This window comes from Heterodontus francisci, chromosome 17 (assembly GCF_036365525.1).
Source record: "Heterodontus francisci isolate sHetFra1 chromosome 17, sHetFra1.hap1, whole genome shotgun sequence".
Taxonomy (NCBI): domain Eukaryota; kingdom Metazoa; phylum Chordata; class Chondrichthyes; order Heterodontiformes; family Heterodontidae; genus Heterodontus; species Heterodontus francisci.
Genome location: NC_090387.1, coordinates 84,620,354 through 84,641,308, shown reverse-complemented (window position 1 = coordinate 84,641,308; position 20,955 = coordinate 84,620,354). Strand labels below are relative to the sequence as shown.

Genomic DNA, 20,955 nt, shown 5'->3' with positions numbered 1-20,955 from the left:
TTATATTCGAGGAACAGTGAGCAAGGGCTCACTCAGGTACATACGAATTAGGAGCAGGAGTGGGCCACTCGGCCCCTCAATCCTGCTCCACCATTCAATAAGTTCTTAGTTGAACTGATTACTCCACATTTCCACCTACCCCCAATAACCTTTCACCCCCTTGCATATCAAGGATCTATCTGCCTTAAAAATATTCAAAGACCCTGCTTCCACCGCCTTTTGAGGAAGAGAGTTCCAAAGACTCACGACCCTCAGAGAAAAAAATGTCTCCTCATCTCGGTCTTAAATGGGCGACCCCTTATTTTTAAACAGTGACTCCTAGTTCTAGATTCTCCCACAAGGGGAAACATCCTTTCCACATCCACCCTCATGATCTTGTATGTTTCAATCATGTCACCTTGTACTCTTCTAAATTCCAGCGGATACAAGCCTAGCCTGTCCAATCTTTCCTCGTAAGACAGCCCGCCCATTCCAGGTATTAGTCCAGTAAACCTTCTCTGTACTGCCTCCAACACATATACATCCTCAATATCAAATACTGAGTTTCAATGTCCTTAGTTGAAGTTAAAGTCTTGAAGTCCTCATTGGGGCCACGTGCACAATTCAGGCTTGCTTCTCTAGTTCTGGAAGGCCAAAGAGAGACTTTATCTGTCCTCTTGGTTGTTGCCTGTGATGTAGTAAGCTAAATCACTATATTAAAAGATGAAACCCTATTGCGGTCAAACCAAAGAAGGGCAAAAGGTGAGCCTGAGACCCCTTCCTCACCTCGTCGTAACAAATAGACTGAATCAAAAACAGAAGTTCAATTTTTTCCTTCACCTTTGAGCTGAGCTCCAGCCCCGACTCTGCGCACCAGTCCAGGAAATGAATCAGTCCTTCCTCTAGCTTCTGTTCTGGTTTTCCGGGTGTCTCTGTAGATTCTACCTACGGTGTGGGAGAAACATCAAACAGATCAGACCACGTGCACAGAAGGTCAGTCCCAGCTCAACTCTCCGCTAGCTCAGTGGCATTGCCCATACTGGCACTACAGGAGAAGGCCCCAGTCTCGATTCCTGGTCTGCACCGAGGTAGCTACTCCCATACAAGTGAGCAGGTCAAAGGTGCTACAACCAGCCTCCATATCCCCATGCGGAAAATTAGCTTTCCTGGTCGCACCATCCACTGATCACTACATTGTGATGACGTACGATTCAGCTTGGCTGTGAAGCTCCCCTCAGCTGGGCAGGCCACTGATACTCACAGGTTTGCACAGAGAGAGGTCAGTGACATAGCCCAAAATGGCACCTTTGAGGGGGGGAAGGGGGAGGCAGGTGTTTGGAAGAAAACTGACAAATAGAAAATGAGTATGGTCAATGAAATAGATTGCTGAATGAGAAATGGAGATAAGTGGAGACATGGCAGGTAGGTGAAGGTCCTGAAGATTAACATGTGCACAGCTCCACTGATAAAGGGAAAACTAAAAGATGTAAAGTAATTTAAACCAGGAGAAGGAAATAAGAAATGTGTGAGTAGTCACAAATTCAACTTGGAGGGTATGACATGGCAGCCAGTCAGGACTGGGAACTAAATATACCAGGTGATAAGGGCTACAGGAAAGACAGGTAAAATAGTCGACAGGGATGAGAAGCCTTCATGATTAAGGATGAAATCACTTTGATGATGGGAGGACATAAGTTGAGGTAAGAAGGCAGTGGAGACTTTATGGGTAGAATTAAGAAATAGAAATAGATTTAAGACTGTAACAGGAGGTGTGTATAGGCCCCCGGTAGTAGCTGTGAAGTGCTGAGATTAGACAAGCATGTAGCAAAGGCAGAGTTCTATTACTGGGAGATGTTAACTTTTGTATAGACTGAGATAAGCAGACTAGCGCATGCCAGTCTAGAACCAACAAGGGGGCAGGCCATACTAGATTTAGTTAACAGTCTAATGGTGCATGAACATTTATCAACTAGCGATCATAATATGATCAAATTGAAACATGAAACAGTTACCAAGATTCTAGATTTAGGTAATGCTAACTTCATTCAAATAAGACAGAGACTGTCCACAGTGAAATGGCAAAACAGATCAGTGGGAGGTGTTCAAAATTAATGTGAAACTGCACCAGTTTATACCCCTGAAGGGCAAAAGTTCTTCTTGCCACAAAAAGATAGCCATGGACAACTAGAGGTAAGAGACAATATAAAACTAAAAGAAAAAAGAAAAAGCAAAATACTGCGGATGCTGGAAATCTGAAATAAAAACAAGAAATGCTGGAAATACTCAGCAGGTCTGGCAGCATCTGTGGAGAGAGAAGCAGAGTTAACGTTTCAGGTCAGTGACCCTTCTTTAGTTCTGAAAAATGTTAACTCTGCTTCTCTCTCCACAGATGCTGCCAGACCTGCTGAGTATTTCCAGCATTTCTTGTTTTTATTATAAAAGAAAAAATATATTTTTTTAAAATGCAAAAAATAGCACAGATCCTGGCAAATGGGAAGCAGCAAAGGGCAACAAAACAGTTAGTAAGAGCTGCAAAGGAAGTATGAAAGTATGGCAAGGATATCAAAATCAACACCACTTTTACAATTACATTAGGAAAAAGGGTATGATTGGAAGCAATGTGGGACCCCTTGAAAACTGATCATGGTGATTTTGTCAATGGAAATAAGAAAATGGCGGACATGCTGAATAACTACTTTGCATCAGTATTTACAGTAAAGGAAGAGGCAGCACGCCAGATTTCCCAAGGAAACTATTGTTGAATCAGGGAGACGGACTCAACCAAATTAATGTAAGCAAGATAACAGTAATGGAGAAAATAATGGCATTAAAGAGTGACAAATCCCCAGGGCCAAATGGTTTCCATTCCAGGGTTTTAAAGGAAGTAAGTGAGAACATTATAGATGCCCTAACTATAATCTTCCAAAGTTGGCAAAGTCTTAATTTGGGAATCATTTCTTTAGATTGGAATATTGCGCATGTCACTACATTATTCAAGAAAAGTGAGGGGGAAAAACCAGGGAATTTTAGACCAGTTAGCCTAACATTTGCGATTGCTCAAATCTATAAGGATAGGGTGACTGAACACTGCAAATTTTCACCTGATTAGAGAGAACCAGCATGGATTTGTAACAGGTATGTGTCTTGCCTGACTAATCTGATTGAAATTTTTGAAGAGGTGTCTAAAGTATTGGACGGGGGAATGTCTATGGATGTTATTTATTTCCAGAAGGCATCTGATAAAAGTCCCTTACTAGAGACTGTTAGCTAAAGTTGAACTTCAGGGAACTGAAGGAAAATTATTGGCCCAGTTAGAAAATTAGCTGAGTGGCAGGAGACAAGTGGGCCGGTACTCTAACTGGCACGATGTAATTAGTGGTGACCTGCCAGGATCAGTGATGGAACATCCACTATTTACTGTATTCATTAACAAAGTAGATGATGGGACTGAAATGCACATATCTAAATTTGCAGATGACACAGAGAAAGGCGGTGTTGTAAGCAGTGTAGATGGAAGTGTAATATTACGAAGAGATATTGATAGATTAATGGGCAAAACTGTGGCAAATGGATTTAAATGTAGGCAAATGTGAGGTCTTCCACTTTGGCCCTAAAAAGGATAGAACAAGGTACTTTCTAAATGGTGAAAAGTAAAGCTTCAAAGAGACTTGAGGGTCCAGGTATACAGATCATTAAAATATGATGAACAGGCACATAAAATAATCAAAAAGGCTAATGGAAAGCTGGTCTTTATATCTAGGGGATTAGAATACAAGGGGGTAGAGGTTATGCTCCAGCTGTACAAAGCCCTAGTTAGACCACACCAGGAGTACTGTGAGTAGTTCTGGAGACCACATGTTCGGATGGATATCGGATGGAGGGAGTGAAGCCTGGATTTACCAAAAGGATACCTGGACTCCAAGAGTTAAGCTATGAGGAGAAATTAAACAAATTAGGGTTGTATTCCCTGGAATTTATAAGGTTAGGTGGTGATTTGATCGTATTTGAGATATTAAGGGAGTCCATTAGCTAGTATAGGACTAGGGCACATGTTCTAAAAGTTAGAGCTAGACCTTTCAGGAGTGAAATTAGGAAACACTTCTGCATGCAAAGGGTGGTAGAAGTTTAGAATTGTCTTCTGCAAATGGCAATTAATGCAATATCAATTGTTAAAATTAAAACTGAGATTAACAGATTTTTGTTTTAAAAGGCATTAAGGAATATGAGGGAAAAGGTAGGAATATGGAGTTAGGTCGCAGTAAGCCACGATCTCATTGAATGGCGGAGCAGGTTCGAGGAGCTAAATGGCCAACTCTTGTTCTTATCCACCACCCACCCAGCTTAAATCAACATGCAGACAGGCGCCAGACAGCCAACTAAAGCACAGCAACATTGCTTCTAAGGACACAAGTCTCATCTGCCACATGCACCTCCACCTCTCCACTTTCTCTGTTATTCACCATGTCTTCTCAGGTACTTACTAATTCCCCCGAGGCTGTAATTCCCTTACACGTCAGACATGACTGCAGTCTACACTCTGCCCTCAGCCAGTACTGGAGAACTCAACATTTGTCTGCACTTGAAACACAGTCCCACCATGCTTCACCCCCGCTCAATGTTCTGGATGGCAGAATGTTCCAGAAGCTGTTGCTCAGCTCTGCTCCCTCTCTCACTGGGATTGAATGCAGCTCAAATTGATGGGCTGCTCCTACTGTTACCATTTCACTAACTGCAACTTCTTTCCAACTACTCCACACTTTTTCTCTATCACTCTCTCCTTGCACCTTTTCCTGCTGTTTTCCTTCTTTCCCAGCTCTTTGCCACTCTACTCCTCACCCCAACACCCTCTGCTGCCCTCTCCATCCTTCTCTCTCCACTGTGCTAAATCTTCTCCATCAGCTCCTACTGCCTCTCCGACAATCTGTGGTGCCCTCTGCTCCCATCTTGAAACCCCCAATGCTTCATCCTCTGTGCCCCCTCCCATTGCCCTCTGATCCTCAGTACAACCCCACCCCCCTCCCATTGCCCTCTGACCCTCTGTACAAATCTCGCACTGCCTCCTGATCCTCTGTACACTCCTCCCACTACCTCCTGATCTGTAACTCCCTCCCAATGCCCTCTGATCCTCTGTACAAGCGCCCCACTACCTCCTGATCTGTAACTCCCTCGCATTGCCCTCTGATCCTCTGCACTCCCCTCACTGCTCTCTGATCCTCTGCACCCCCTCACTGCTCTCTGATCCTCTGCAAACCCCCAGCTTCACTGCCCTCTGATCCTCTGCTCTGACCTCACCGCCCTCTGCAAACCCCCAGCTTCACTGCCCGCTGATCCTCTGCTCTGACCTCACCGCCCTCTGATCCTCTGCAAACCCCCAGCTTCACTGCTCTCTGATCCTCTGCAGCCCCCTCACTGCTCTTTGATCCTCTGCACCCCCCCTCACTGCTCTTTGATCCTCTGCACCCCCTCACTGCTCTCTGATTCTCTGCACCCCCGCCCCCCTCACTGCCCTCTGATCCTCTGCACTCCCCTCACTGCCCTCTGATCCTCTGCACCCCCTCACTGCTCTCTGATCCTCTGCAAACCCCCAGCTTCACTGCCCTCTGATCCTCTGCTCCGACCTCACTGCCCTCTGCAAACCCCCAGCTTCACTGCCCGCTGATCCTCTGCTCTGACCTCACTGCTCTCTGATTCTCTGCACCCCCGTCCCCCTCACTGCCCTCTGATCCTCTGCTCTGACCTCACTGCCCTCTGATCCTCTGCAAACCCCCAGCTTCACTGCTCTCTGATCCTCTGCACCCCCCCTCACTGCTCTTTGATCCTCTGCACCCCCCCTCACTGCCCTCTGATCCTCTGCACCCCCCCTCACTGCTCTTTGATCCTCTGCACCCCCCCTCACTGCCCTCTGATCCTCTGCAAACCCCCAGCTTCACTGCTCTCTGATCCTCTGCACCCCCCCTCACTGCTCTCTGATCCTCTGCACCCCCCTCACTGCTCTCTGATCCTCTGCATCCCCCTCACTGCTCTCTGATCCTCTGCATCCCCCTCACTGCTCTCTGATCCTCCGCACCCCCCTCACTGCCCTTTGATCATCTGCACCCCCCTCACTACTCTTAGATCCTCTGCACCCCCCTCACTGCTCTTTGATCCTCTGCACCCCCCTCACTACCCTTTGAACCTCTGCACCCCCCTCACTGCCCTTTGATCCTCCGCACCCCCCCTCACTGCCCTTTGATCCTCCGCACCCCCCCTCACTGCCCTTTGATCATCTGCACCCCCCTCACTACTCTTTGATCCTCTGCACCCCCCTCACTGCTCTCTGATTCTCTGCACCCCCCTCACTGCCCTCTGATCCTCTGCTCTGACCTCACTGCCCTCTGATTCTCTGCAAACCCCCAGCTTCACTGCTCTCTGATCCTCTGCACCCCCCTTCACTGCCCTTTGATCCTCTGCACCCCCCTCACTGCTCTCTGATCCTCTGCACCCCACTCACTGCCCACTGATCCCCCCTCACTGCCCTTTGATCCTCTGCACCCCCCTCACTGCTCTGATCCTCTGCACCTCCCTCACTGCTCTTTGATCCTCTGCACCTCCCTCATTGCTCTTTGATCCTCTGCACCTCCCTCACTGCTCTCTGATTCTCTGCACCCCCCTCACTGCTCTTTGATCCTCTGCACCCCCCTCACTGCTCTTTGATCCTCTGCACCCCCCTCACTGCTCTTTGATCCTCTGCACCCCCCTCACTGCTCTTTGATCCTCTGCATCCCCCTCACTACCCTTTGAACCTCTGCACCCCCCTCACTGCCCTTTGGTCCTCCGCACCCCCCCTCACTGCCCTTTGATCATCTGCACCCCCCTCACTACTCTTTGATCCTCTGCACCCCCCTCACTGCTCTCTGATTCTCTGCACCCCCCTCACTGCCCTCTGATCCTCTGCTCTGACCTCACTGCCCTCTGATTCTCTGCAAACCCCCAGCTTCACTGCTCTCTGATCCTCTGCACCCCACTTCACTGCCCTTTGATCCTCTGCACCCCCCTCACTGCTCTCTGATCCTCTGCACCCCCCTCACTGCCCTCTGATCCTCTGCACCCCACTCACTGCCCTCTGATCCCCCCTCACTGCCCTTTGATCCTCTGCACCCCCCTCACTGCTCTGATTCTCTGCACCTCCCTCACTGCTCTTTGAACCTCTGCACCTCCCTCACTGCTCTTTGAACCTCTGCACCTCCCTCACTGCTCTCTGATTCTCTGCACCCCCTCACTGCTCTTTGATCCTCTGCACCCCCCTCACTGCTCTTTGATCCTCTGCACCCCCCTCACTGCTCTTTGATCCTCTGCACCCCCCTCACTGCTCTTTGATCCTCTGCATCCCCCTCACTACCCTTTGAACCTCTGCACCCCCCTCACTGCCCTTTGATCCTCTGCACCCCCCCTCACTGCCCTTTGATCCTCTGCACCCCCCCCCCTCACTGCCCTTTGACTCTCTGCACCCCCCCCTCACTGCTCTCTGATCCTCTGCACCCCCTCACTGCTCTCTGATTCTCTGTATTCCCCCTCACTGCCCTTTGACTCTCTGCACCCCCCTCATTGCTCTCTGATTCCCTGCACCCCCCCCCTCACTGCCCTTTGATCCTCTGCACCCCCCCCCCTCACTGCCCTTTGACTCTCTGCACCCCCCCCCCTCACTGCTCTCTGATTCTCTGCATTCCCCCTCACTGCCCTTTGACTCTGCACCCCCCTCACTGCCCTTTGATCCTCTGCACCCCCTTCATTGCTCTCTGATTCTCTGCACCACCCCCCCCCCTCTGCCCTTTGATCCTCTGCCACCCCCCTCACTGCCCTTTGATCCTCTGCACCCCCTTCATTGCTCTCTGATTCTCTGCACCACCCCCCCCCCTCACTGCCCTTTGATCCTCTGCCACCCCCCTCACTGCCCTTTGATCCTCTGCACCCCCCTCATTGCTCTCTGATTCCCTGCACCCCCTCACTGCCCTTTGACTCTCTGCCACCCCCCTCACTGACCTGTGATCCTCTGCACCCCCTTCATTGCTCTCTGATCCTCTGCACCACCCCCCATTGCTCCCTGAACCTTCTCCGCCGCAAAGCCCGAGGCAACCCTAGCCCCGGTTCCTTGCTCTGACTGGCCCGAATCCGTGCCCGGGTTGGAGTTGAAAGTGGAGGTGCCCACCTTCGGCCGCTTGGCCCGGGAAGCCATCCTGCCGCTGTTTAACGGTCCGGCACCAGCTCGCGCTCCCACTCACTTCCGGCCCAAAGAATCACTTCCAGGCCAAAGAGCCGGAAACGGACACGCCCCTTAAAGGTGCAGCGCATCCAACAGTAGAGGTTGCACCCCATTGCCGACTAGCTACATGTCGGAGGTGAGAATAGCCTACACAGTACAGTCATATTGAATAACTCCACCCCATCACAGACCTGTTTCGTTTGTCCTTCCCCCCCCAACTTTTCCCTGGCTCTGTACTTGCTTAATAATTGTTCACCTCTAACATCTTGTTCTGATGAAAGGTCATCGACCTGAAATTTTAACTCTCTTTCCACAGCAGCGTTGTCCAACCTTTTCGCATGGGGTGGGGACGGGGTCCATTACAATTTTTTCTCTTGCATAGGAGGCCAGTGAGATAATTTCGGAAAGATAAGGTCTCACTACTAATCAAAAAATCCACAAGTGTGCATTTCTATGAAGAAGCTTTAAATGAGAAGATTAATTTATTGACTTACTTTCTCGTTACTATGTTGGACACAGATTTAGAGAGATACCTGGCATATTTTTGCTTGCTTAAGTAGCCAGTGTTTGCCAGCACACTTTTAGGGATGCAGAGCATTCCGAATAGATGTCCATTTGTCAGGAGTGATCTTGATCATTCTCCCTCCTCTCTCTCTCTCCTTGCCCGCCCCCCCAATGCTCCTCTCTCTCTCTGCCGCCTCTCTCTTTGCCCTCCTCCCTCTCTCTTTCTCTTTGTACCCTCTCTCTCTGACAGCTGCAGAGTGCAGGAATGCTCAGCAGAGTAGCTTTGTGGTTGGTCAGTTTTTTTTTAAAATGCAGTCTCAGTTTCACAGCTGACAGTGGCTGGGAGCAGGAACAGCAGTTTCCGAACTTTGGGCAGCTTCGTGGTTTTCCAGCGGGCTTTTTCAAAAAAAGTCAGAACCCGCCAGAAAACCCTGAATCTGCCCGAAATTCGGAAACTGATATTCCTGCCCCCAGCACTGTCAGCTGTGAAACTGACATTGCGATTTTTTTTAAAATAGCTGGTCTGGAAGACAAAGCCACTGGGAAATTCCTCATCTCTGAAATTACCAGTCACGAACCACAAAATATTTTACCACTGACACTGGTGTCCGTGTATGGACACATTGCCGACCCCTGACGAGGATGAGGAATGGCCCAGTACAGTTTACATCTGCAAGCTGGATGGAAACCTTTGGCAGACCGGATCATGGCCCGTGGGCCATATGTTGGCCAAAACCGCTCTACATTGATGCTTCCACACCTGAGCGTTACCAGCATTTTCTATTTTTAATCCCAGGTTTTAAATCCCAGGACTTGTGCCAGGAAGTGCGTAGAAACAACCGGCAGAGTCTGCTAGGTGTATGTAAAAATCACGTCCATCGCTCCTATCCCATACAGTTACAATGCCCCTGATGCAATTACTCCCCATCCCGCCATGATCTCCTGGGAAGGGAAAAAACAAATGAAGACCCAGGCCAATTATGGGGGAAAAAAACTGAAAATGTAGTATAAGGGTCTGAAAGAGTTACTCTTGAGAGAATGTAAAGAATACTGTCCACCATGATGATGTAAGGTTTGGTTCTGGGTACTGCCTGTGCAGAGTTTGCAAGTTCTCCCTGTGACCGCGTGAGATTCCGCCGGGTGCTCCGGTTTCCTCCCACAGCCAAAGACTTGCAGGTTGATAGGTAAATTGGCCATTGTGAATTGCCCTTAGTGTAGGTAGGTGGTAGAATGGTGGGGATGCGGTAGGGAATATGGGATTAATGTAGGATTAGTATAAATGGGTGGTTGTTGGTTGGCACAGAGTCGGTGGGCCGAAGGGCCTGTTTCAGTGCTGTATCTCTGTATGACTCTATGACTTTTGAAGGAGTCACACAGGCTAGTGTGGAGTGTATATAGTTGTTATGAAATAAATAAATATAAATGTTTAAATAACCCCTAAAAAAAATCCTAAAACAGCCTGTTAAAACCAGCAGGAGACACTCGAAAGCACCTGCTACACTCCATTAAAGCAAGCTAGCCTGGGGAACACTCTTAAAAAAAATGTCTATGGGGGAGAAGGGGTACTGGAGGGAAGCGAACGACACTATTAAACCCTGCCAGCGTTGTGGCACCAAAGGGACCCACAGGTCTGAACAATGTCCTCCCAACAGAGCAGAATACTTTTATTGCAGAAAAATAGGGCATTTCAGTAAGATGTGCCAAAATAAAATCTCAACTACCTCAAGCTCTAAAGGAAAAGCATTTAAGAATAGAGTGGGTTAACAACGTTATACAACCGCCTGCAGTAGACCAACCAAAACATTTTCTTGGCGAGATCAATGATCCGAATCAGGCATTTTGGTCTGCAGCCATACATGTCAAATGACATATCACTAATTTCAAAATCAACACCGGAACAAGTGTAACAATCAAATCAGACAAAGAGCTGTAGATTTCCACACACTTACTGCAACCAACAGAAATTGAGTTACATGGCTCAGGAGGGGATGCACTTGAAGTAAAGGGGAAGTTACAAACAGCACTTCAGTACAAAGGAAAGCAGATATTAGAAACACTGTATGTCCTAAGAAATCAGGAGTTCTCACTGTTAAGTAGAAGAGCTTGTATTGACCTTCATCTTATAGAGAAAGTTGAAGAAGTTAAACAAGAATCTAGGAGTCACTTTCAGGCGGAATTCCCAAAATTGTTCACAGGTGTAGGGAGACTGAAGACTGAATACAGTATTACTCTGTGAAAAGATGCTAAACCACTTTGTCTCTTCACACCGAGGAAAATTCCACACCCACTAATGAAGCAAGTTTAACATCAATTAGAAGACATGAACAGGATGGGAGTCATTTCTCCTATTACTCAGCCTACAGATTGGCATTCAGGAGTGGTTCCAGTTCCTAAACCAAACGGGGATGTTTGCATTTGTGTGGACTTGACTCAAACCAATAAGGCAGTGGCACAAGAAGTCCATCCGATGTGCTCCGTGGACAAAAGTTTGGCAAAGTTATCCAGAAGCACTGAATTCACGAAGCTAGACGCGAATAGTGGCATTTGGCAAGTTCCATTGGATAAGAGGTCAAGGTTATTAATGACCTTCATTACTCCATTTGGAAGATTTTGCTTTAACTGTCTTCCATTTGGTATCACATCAGCATCGGAAATATTCCAGAGAACTATGTCAAATATTTTACAGGGCCTTGAAAGTGTAATCTGTCATATGGATGACATCATAATTTACAGGGAGTCCATAGAAGAACAGAACCGAAGGGTTAGAGTGGTTTTGAATCGTCTGCAGGACGAAGGCGTAACACTCAATGAGAAGTGCGAGTTTTCTAAACCATCTATTTGGTTTTTTGGGACACATTGTCAGCAGTAGCGGCATAATGGCAGACCCACGAAAGACGAGAGCCATTAGTAAATTTCCAATTCCTACTTTGACTCACGATCTTCAACGGTTTCTTGGCATGGCCAATCAGTTGGCAAGATTCCTGCCTAACTTAGCCCAAGTTACCAAACCTTTGAGATAACTGCTGAGGAAAGCTCAGACATGGTGCTGGGATGCACATCAGAAACAAGCATTCCAAAGAATCAAGGATATGCTGATTTCACTGGATGTTTTAGCCCATTATAACCCTTCATTTCCAACTACAATCACAGCTGATGCCTCCTCCACGGGGATGGGGCAGTCCTTTTCCAAGAACAGCCCAATGGAAGTCGAAGACCTGTTTATTACGTGTCATGATCACTATCTGACATGGAGATGAGGTACGTCGTGATAAAGAAGGAAGCTCTCGCAGTCACTTGGGTCTGTGAGAAATTTTCGAATTACATTATTGGCTTACAGGTTATCACTGAGACAGACCACAAACCCTTAGTTTCTTTACTCGATGAAAAGGAACTCGCTAGGATGCTTCCGCAGATCCAGAGATTCCAGTTGAGGCTCATGAGGTTTATCTACAAAACAGTTTAAGCAACAAATGACAGCAGGTGCATTGTCTTGAGCCACAGTCGACCATCCTACTCAACAGGAGGTTAACTTTATTGACAAAATTGAATCGTTTTCACAGGTCACTGCATCACAATGGCCGGCAAGTTCAAATAGACGCCAACAAATTCGTCAGGCACAGAGACAAGATGAAGAATGCATCTCTGTCCACCAAAATTGTGAGTAAGGTTGGCCACAACAGATTCCCAAGGATAAGAGGATGAAAATCTTCGAACACAGAAGACACTTTACCATCGTCGATGATTTGCTGGTCTATGAAGAGAGATTGGTGATTCTTGAGTCACTCAGATTAGATATCTTGGAGAAAATACACCAGGGTCATATGGGTATAACTAAATGTAGAACACGGGCTCAGGCGACCGTGTGGTGGCCAAGAATCTCAAAGGATATTGAAGAATTGATTTCAAACTGTGCAGTTCACAGACAGGATCAGAGAGAACCTCTAATTTCGACCCAATTCCCAACTAGACTGTGGGAATGGTTGGCCATGGATTTATACTTCTTTGATGGGAGATCCTATCTAATTATAGTTGATTACTTCTCAAAATGGGTTGAGGTTAAACAGATGTACACAGCTACAACTGAAGCAGTCATCAGAGTTTTACAAGAGGTTTTCGCAACACATGGTATACCTGATCAGCTACCATCTGATTAATCTGAGCACAACTTGCAAACGATTACTTCATGCATTTTGCAGAAAAATGGGGATTTGTTCATTTAAGAAGTTCTCCTAAATATCCACAATCAAACGGAGAAGCTGAGTGAGCAGTCAGAACCATCACAACCAAGTTGAAGAAAAACCAAGATTTCCAATTAGCACTTTTGACTACAGAACTACTACATTATTGTGCGGATTAGCACCATCAGAACTCTTACTCAGAAGAAAACTTCGAACACAACTTCCAATTCTACCCAAGAAATTACTTCCAGGAATACAAGGTAAGGATTATCAGAGAGTACAAGGCAAAGAAAAGTTGTATCGAAAGAAACAAACCCAAAACTATAACAGGAGATACTGTATCAGAAATCTACCAAAGTTGTCAGAAGGGCAAAAAGCCTGGGTATGAAACCAAAACAGAGAAGGGGTAATTCTCCAGAAAGAGGAGAATCAACAGCGATCTTATTTACTAAGAACTCTAGAAGGTTCTATACGGAGAATTAGAAGGAATCTTATTCCTGTGCAGCAAAGACGTCAATCGGTCACACATTTAGACAAATCAGATGTTGAACTGGAAATTCAGAAAGCACTGAATACTACAAACCTCAACGAAGGCCGTTCAAGTCAAGACACAAGAGATCAGAGAAAGATTACCAATCTTGCACATCTGACAACAAGATCAGGGAGAGTTGAGAAGCCTCCCGACAGACTGAATCAATGAAGTCAGAGACTTGGGGAGGAAATGGGGTAGTATGTAAATAAAAATGTGAACATATTCTTCTTGGCCTCCCTGTCTCGGGAGACAATGGGTAAGCGCCTGGAGGTGGTCAGTGGTTTGTGAAGCAGCGCCTGGAGTGGCTATAAAGGCCAATACTAGAGTGACAGACTCTTCCACAGGTGCGACAGATAAAATTGTTTGTCGGGGCTGTTACACAGTTGGCTCTCCCCCTGCGCTTCTGTCTTTTTTCCTGCCAACTGCTAAGTCTCTTCGACTCGCCACACTTTAGCCCCGCCTTTATGGCTGCCCGCCAGCTCTGGCGATCGCTGGCAACTGACTCCCATGACTTGTGATCAATGTCACAGGACTTCATGTCGCGTTTGCAGACGTCTTTAAAGCAGAGACATGGATGGCCGGTGGGTCTGATACCAGTGACGAGCTCGCTGTACAATGTGTCCTTGGGGATCCTTCCATCTTCCATGTGGCTCACATGGCCAAGCCATCTCAAGCGCCGCTGGTTCAGTAGGGTGTATATGCTGGGGATGTTGGCCGCCTCGAGGACTTCTGTGTTGGAGATATGGTCCTGCCACCTGATGCCAAGGATTCACCGGAGGCAGCGCAGATGGAATGAATTGAGACGTCGCTCTTAGTTGACATACATTGTTCAGGCCTCGCTGACGTAGAGCAAGGTACTGAGGAAAATAAAAATGTGAACATATATAAACATATATTTGGATAAAGACTTGGGGGAGATGTAGTATAAGGGTCTGAAGGGGTTAATCTTGAGAGAATGCAAAGAATACCACCACCATGATGATGTAAGAGATCATGTGGGAGAGACTCGAGAACTGATACAGCGTGGCTTTTGTAGGAGTCACACAAGCTAGTGTGGAGTGTATATAGTTGTTATGAAATAAATATAAATGTTTAAATACTACAGTCTAAGAACCTCTCTGGCTAGACTCAGTATGGTGGCAGCATACAGAACCAAACATATCAGAAAAATTCCTCTTTCCTCCTTAGGTGATCAAAACCAGAGCAGAAGACCACATTGGCAATGATTGTTACTGGATACCTAGCTCTTGTATGAGGTGATCTCCACCCCAGCCAGAAACGGGTCCAGCTCCACAGGTCCCCACTTCTCAGAGGAAAGAAGTACTGCCTAACATCCCTAGTTCTGCCCTTGTGTAACTTGTAAGAGTCACCCTGGTTCTCTTTAACCTATTCTGTTGAAATAGTTGGTCCACATCAATGCAATGTAGTTCCTTCATTACTTTACAAATCATGATCACATTACCCCTAAGTCTTCACTGCCTCTCTGGGCAATTAAAATATTTTCAACCAGGGATTAATCTTGCCGCCTTTCCAAACCTTGCCGCCTCCACACCCTTTCCAAAGCCTCGATAACACCCACTGTATGAGGAGAGCTAAACTGGACACAGTATTCTAACTTGAAGCCTGACCAAGGTCTTGCACAAGGACAAAATAGAATGCATTGTTTTACAGTGAATTGTCCTTTGACTACAACCTAGAACCTTGTTTGCTTTAGCTAGAGCTTTATTGCATTGGTCATGGACCTTTAGAAAGTGACACACTAATACACCCAGACCTCCTTCTTTCTTTCACCACTGGCTTTAATTGTTTTCATAGGAACAAAAGTGGGCACTAAGCTGCCATTCAATGCCATCATGGCAGATATATGGCCTAACTCCACATACTCGCCTTGGCCCCATATCCTTTAATATCTTTGGATAATAAAAATCTATCAATCTCAGTTTCAAAAGTAACAATTAATCTAGCATCAATTGCTGTTTGTGGGAGAGAGTTCCAAACTTCTACCAGGTTTTGCACGAAGGATTGTTGCCTAATTTCACTCTTAATTTTTTGACTGTGCCCCTTCGCCGTAAACTCCCCAAGCAGCAGAAATAGTTTCTCCCAATTTACTGTTCTCCCTAATATCTTGAAAATGTCAATCAAATCACCCTTTAAGTTTCTAAGTTCAAGGGAATGCAACCATAGTTTGTTAAATCTTTCCTTGAGTCCAGTTATCAGAGCAAGAGAGAGAGAGGGGCACGGCGGGAGCGGAGGTTTAAAAAGCGTGCCAAAATCCCAGAGTTGGAGACTGGAGACAGAGCGAGAGAGAGAAAAAGGGGAACGGCGGGAGCAGAGGTTTAAATTGCCCCTAGTATAGGTAGGTGGTAGGGGAAGGTGGGGATGTGAGAGGGTAATGGGATTAATGTAGGATTAGTATAAATGGGTGGTTGATGGTCGGCACAGACTCGGTGGGCCGAAGGGCCTGTTTCAGTGCTGTATCTCAAAATAAATAAATTAAGGAATGCAGGACATGTGATGTGTCACAGCTGCAGCATGTGGGAGCTCCTGGATGTCAGTGTGATCCAGGGCAAACACGTCTGCAGTACGTTTTTGCAGCTCGAAGAGCTTCAGCTCAGAGTCATTGAACTGGAGTCCGAGCTGCTGACACTGCGACACATCAAGGAGGGGGAAAGTTACCTGGACATTTTGTACCAGGAGGTGGTCACACCCCTTAGGATAGGGTCTTTTGATTTGGTCAGTGGTCAGGGACAGGAGAGTGTGGCTGCAGCTGAGGCAGGTAAGGGGACCTAGAGGGCAGGAGTGCAGGAGCCTCAGCCTTTGCAATTGTCCGACAGGTTTGAGGTTCTTTCAGCTTGTTTGGACGAGAGTGGGGGTTGCAGGGTGGATGAGCAACCTGACCATGGCACCATGGTACAGAAAGCCATTCAAGTGGAGGGAGAAAAAAGGAATGTAGTGGTAGTAGAGGACAGTATAGTTAGGGGGATTGACACTGTTCTCTGCAGAAAAGAGCAAGTGTCCAGATGGCTGTGTTACCTGCCCGGTGCCAAGGTTTGGGACATCTGCTCAGGGCTGGTGAGGAACTTACAGTGGGAAGGGGAAGATCCAGTCATCGTGGTCCATGTAGGTACCAACGACATAGGCAGGACAAGGAAAGAGGTTCTGCATAGTCAGTATGGAACTAGGCGCCAAATTAAGGAGCAGAACCTCAAAGGTAATGATCTCTGGATTATTACCTGAGCCACGTGCAAATTGGCATAGGCCAAATAAGATTAGAGAAATTAATGCGTGGCTCAAAACCGGTGTGGTAGAAGTGGGATCCGGTTCATGGGGCACTGGCACCAGTACTGGGGAAAGTGGTGGCTGTAACGTTGGGAGGGTCTACACCTGAACCATACTGGGGCTGGTGTTCTAGCGAGACGCATAACTAGGGAAGTAGAGAGGGTTTTAAACTGAATAATGGGGGCAAGGGATAAAATTTGGGAAGATATGGCAAATCAAGGAGTAGAGGCAAGGCAACAGAGAAAGGTATTAATATGGGAAATGATAAACAGACTGTGTACAGGAAGGGACAGAGCATACAAATCTAAGAGTAAATCAGCAGATAAGGCTAGAGGTATCAAAAATAATAAAAGGACAGAATTAAAGGCTCTGTATCTGAATGTACGTAGCATTCGAAACAAAACAGATGAACTGAGAGCGCAAGTAGAAATAAATAAGTATGATCTGATAGCCATTACATGGCTGCAGGACGACATAGATTGGGACCTGAATATTGAAGGGTACTTGGCATTAAGGAAGGACAGGAATCTAGGAAAAGGTGGAGGGGTAGCTCTGTTAATTAATGATGGTATTAGTGCAACAGAGAGGGATGACCTAAGTTCAGGAAACCAGAATGTAGAAGCAGTGTGGGTAGAGATGAGAAATCATAAAGGCAAAAAGTCACTTGTGGGAGTGGTGCACAGGCCATCTAATATTAACCACACTGTAGGAAGGGGTATAAAGGAAGAAATAATGGCAGCTTGACAGAAAGGTACAGCGATAATTATGGGGGATTTTAACCTACATATAGACTGGAAAAATCAGATGGGCAGAGGTAGCCTAGATGAGGAGTACATAGAATGTTTTCAGGATAATTTCAGGAAACCAGAGAATAAGCTATACTAGACCTAGTATTGTGCAACGAGATAGGATTAATTAATGACCTCATAGTTAATGTGCCCCTAGGTAACAGCGATCATGATATGATTGAATTTTACATTCAGTTTGAGGGAGAGAAGAGTGGGTCCAAGACTAGTATTTTAAACTTAAATGAGGGCAATTATGAGGGCATGAAAGCAGAGCTAGCTAAAGTAAACTGGCAAATTAGGTTAAGGGATAGATCAATAGAGATGCAGTGGCAGACATTTAAGGGGATATTTCAGAATACACAGAATAGATACATTTCAACAAGAAAGAAAAATTCCAAGGGTGAGACTCGTCATGCGTGGTTAACTAAAACAGTTAAAGATAGTATCAAACTTAAAGAAAAAGCCTATAATTGCGCAAAGATTGGAGGCAGGTCAGAAGATTGGACAGAATATAAAAAACAGCAAAGAATGCCTAAAAGATTGATACGGAAGGTAAAGTTAGAGTACGAGAGAAAGCTAGCTAGAAATATAAAGACAGATAGTAAGAGTTTCTATAGATATTTAAAAAAGAAAAGATTTAACAAAGTGAGCATTGGTCCTATAAAAAGTGAGACTGGGGAATTAATAATGGATAATTAGGGGATGGCAGATGAATTGAACAGATATTTTGCATCGGTCTTCACTATTAATGATACAAGTAACATCCCAGTATTAGCTGTAAGTCAGGAAATGGAAGGGAGGGAGAAACTCAAGAAAATTACAATCACCAGGGAAGTGGTACTGAACAAATTGTTGGAGCTGCGGGCTGACAAGTCCCCGGGTCCTGATGGATTTCATCCAAGGGTGTTAAAAAAAGTGGCTTGTGAGATAGTTGATGCATTAGTTTTAATTTTCCAAAATACCCTAGATTCGGGGATGGTTCCATTAGATTGAAAAATAGCGAATGTAACTCCTTTATTCAAAAAGGGAGGGAGACAGAAAGCAGGAAACTACAGGACAGTTAACTCAACATCTGTCTTAGGGAAAATGTTTGAAGTTATTATTAAAGATGTTATAGCAGGGCATTTAGAAAAATTCAAGGTAATTAGGCAGAGTTAACAAGGGGCTGAATTTTATGAGTGCGTCGCAATTCGTGGCGGCGCACTCTAAGAACGGCGTGCATCCAATGCGGATGTGCCGTCCCTGAGCCCCCGTGATATTACGTGCGGAGGCTCAGTTAAATAGAGGGGGCAGAGCAGCTGCCCCGAAGACGTAGAAGGGGCGGCCTCCGCGACCCCAGCAATGGCGTCTGGCACCACCGTGCCCGCACAAATAAGTTTAATTTTTAAAGGCTATAAAATAAAAGATTTTTAATACATTGAAAGATAAGTGATGGAGGCCCATCCCCAACCCCCCCGCCCCCCCCCCCCCACCCCCGCCAGTGGTCATTTCAGGTCATTTCATTGTTTGTTCTAATACCCGAATTTCATCCCCCCCCCAACCTTCAATCTTTTGCCCTTCAACCCCTTCCCACCATCCCCACATCTAATAAAAATTGATTTCCCCACTCCTCCATCCCTCCCGCCCTGTAAATTTTATTCCTCCCTCCTCCCCATCAGGTTCTCGCCCAGAACTCCGTATGGAATTCCGAAGGCGCGCGGACAATGATTGGCAGCCGTAATTTCGGAGTGGGGCTGTCTGCTGGTAAGTTTATTTAAATATTTACATGTTCATTTACTTATGTTGATGAAGAGCCCACCGTCAGGCAGTGTGGGGGTGGGGGGGGGGGGTGCCGCACAGAGGTTCTGCCGCCGCCGGTAATATGCGGTGGGCCATTCTGGACATCACGGGTCGAGGCAGGCCCCTCCCCGCAGCATTTTACCGGCCCCCGTGCCACGACCTGCGCCATCAATATGCCGGTAAAATTCAGCCCACAGTTTTGTGAAAGGGAAATGATGCTGAATCGATTTATTGGAGTTCTTTGAGGGAGTTACATGTGCTGTGGATAAAGGGGAACTGGTGGAAGTATTGTACTTAGATTTCCAGAAGGCATTTGATAAGGTGCCACATCAAAGGTCATTGCAGAAAATAAATGTTCATGGTGTCAGGGGTAACATATTGACATGGATAGAAGATTGGTTAGCTAACAGGAAACAGAGGTAAGTATAAATGGGTCATTTTCTGGTTGGAAAGATGTAACGAGTGGTGTGCCACAGGGATCTGTGCTGGGGCCTCAACTTTTTACAATTTATATAAATGACTTAGATGAAGGGACCGAAGGTATGGTTGCTAAATTTGCTGATGACACAAAGATAGGTAGGAAAGTAACTTGTGAAGAGGACATAAGGCAGCTACAGAGGGATATAGATAGGTTAAGTGCGTGGGCAAAGATCTGGCAAATGGAGTATTATGTGGGCAAGTGTGATATTGTCCACTTTGGCAGGAAGAATAAAGAAGAAGCATATTATCTAAATGGTGAGAGATTGCAGAGCTCTGAGATGCAGAGGGATCTGGGTGTCCTAGTGCATGAATCACAAAAGATTAGTACGCAGATACAGCAAGTAATTAGGAAAGCTAATAGAAAGTCATCGTTTATCACGAGGGGAATTGAATGCAAAAGTTGGGAGATTATGCTTCAGCTATACAGGGCATTGGTGAGACCACATCTGGAGTACTGTGTACAGTATTGGTCTCCTTATTTAAGGAAGGATGTAAATGCATTGGAGGCAGTACAGAGAAGGTTTGCTAGACTAATACCTGGAATGGGTGGGCTGTCTTATGAGGAAAGGTTGGACAGGCTAGGCTTGTATCAGCTGGAATTTAGAAGAGTAAGAGGCAACTTGATTGAAACATATAAGGTCCTGAGGGGTCTTGACAGGGTGGATCTGGAAAGGATGTTTCCTCTTGTGGTCGAATCTGAACTAGGGGTTACTGTTTAAAAATAAGGGGTCGCCATTTAAGACAGAGATGAGGAGAAATTTTTTCTCTCAGAGGGTCGTGAGTCTTTGGAGTTCTCTTCCTCAAAAGGCGGTGGAAGCAGAGTCTTTGAATATTTTTAAGGCAGAGGTAGATAGATTCTTGATAAGCAAGGGGGTGAAAGGTTATCGGGGGTAGGTGGAAATGTGGAGTAATCAGTTCAGGCTTGAACTTCTTGAATGGGGGAGTAGGCTCGAAGGGCCGAGTGGCCTACTGCTTCTCCTAATTCATATGTTCGTATTTTAGTAAATCTACACTACACTCCCTCCAAGGAGTCCATTATGTCCTTCCGAAGGTGTGGTCCCCAGAACTGCCCACAGTACTCCAGGTGTGGTCTAACCAGGGCTTTGTATAGCTAAAGCATAACTTCTATCCCCTTAGATTCTATTCCTCTCAATATAAAGGCCAGCATTCCATTAGTCTTTTTGATTATTATCTGTG

The 20,955-nt window shown here is 46.2% G+C and overlaps 1 protein-coding gene across 2 annotated transcripts in view; it reads right to left on the bottom strand.

Annotated features, from left to right (window-relative positions):
- setd6 (SET domain containing 6, protein lysine methyltransferase) overlaps positions 1 to 20,955 on the bottom strand; it is a 101,870-nt gene that overhangs the window by 36,448 nt on the left and 44,467 nt on the right. Inside the window, exons 1-2 of one of the 2 annotated variants that reach the window (XM_068049804.1) lie at positions 8,165 to 8,254; positions 820 to 924 (exon numbers count right to left, since the gene is read on the bottom strand). In XM_068049804.1, the coding sequence (XP_067905905.1) occupies positions 820 to 924; positions 8,165 to 8,191 (132 nt within the window). In that variant the 5' untranslated portion in view covers positions 8,192 to 8,254. Of the gene's footprint in view, positions 1 to 819; positions 925 to 8,164; positions 8,255 to 20,955 lie in introns of those variants that run through there. The other variant, XM_068049805.1, reaches the window with a different exon arrangement.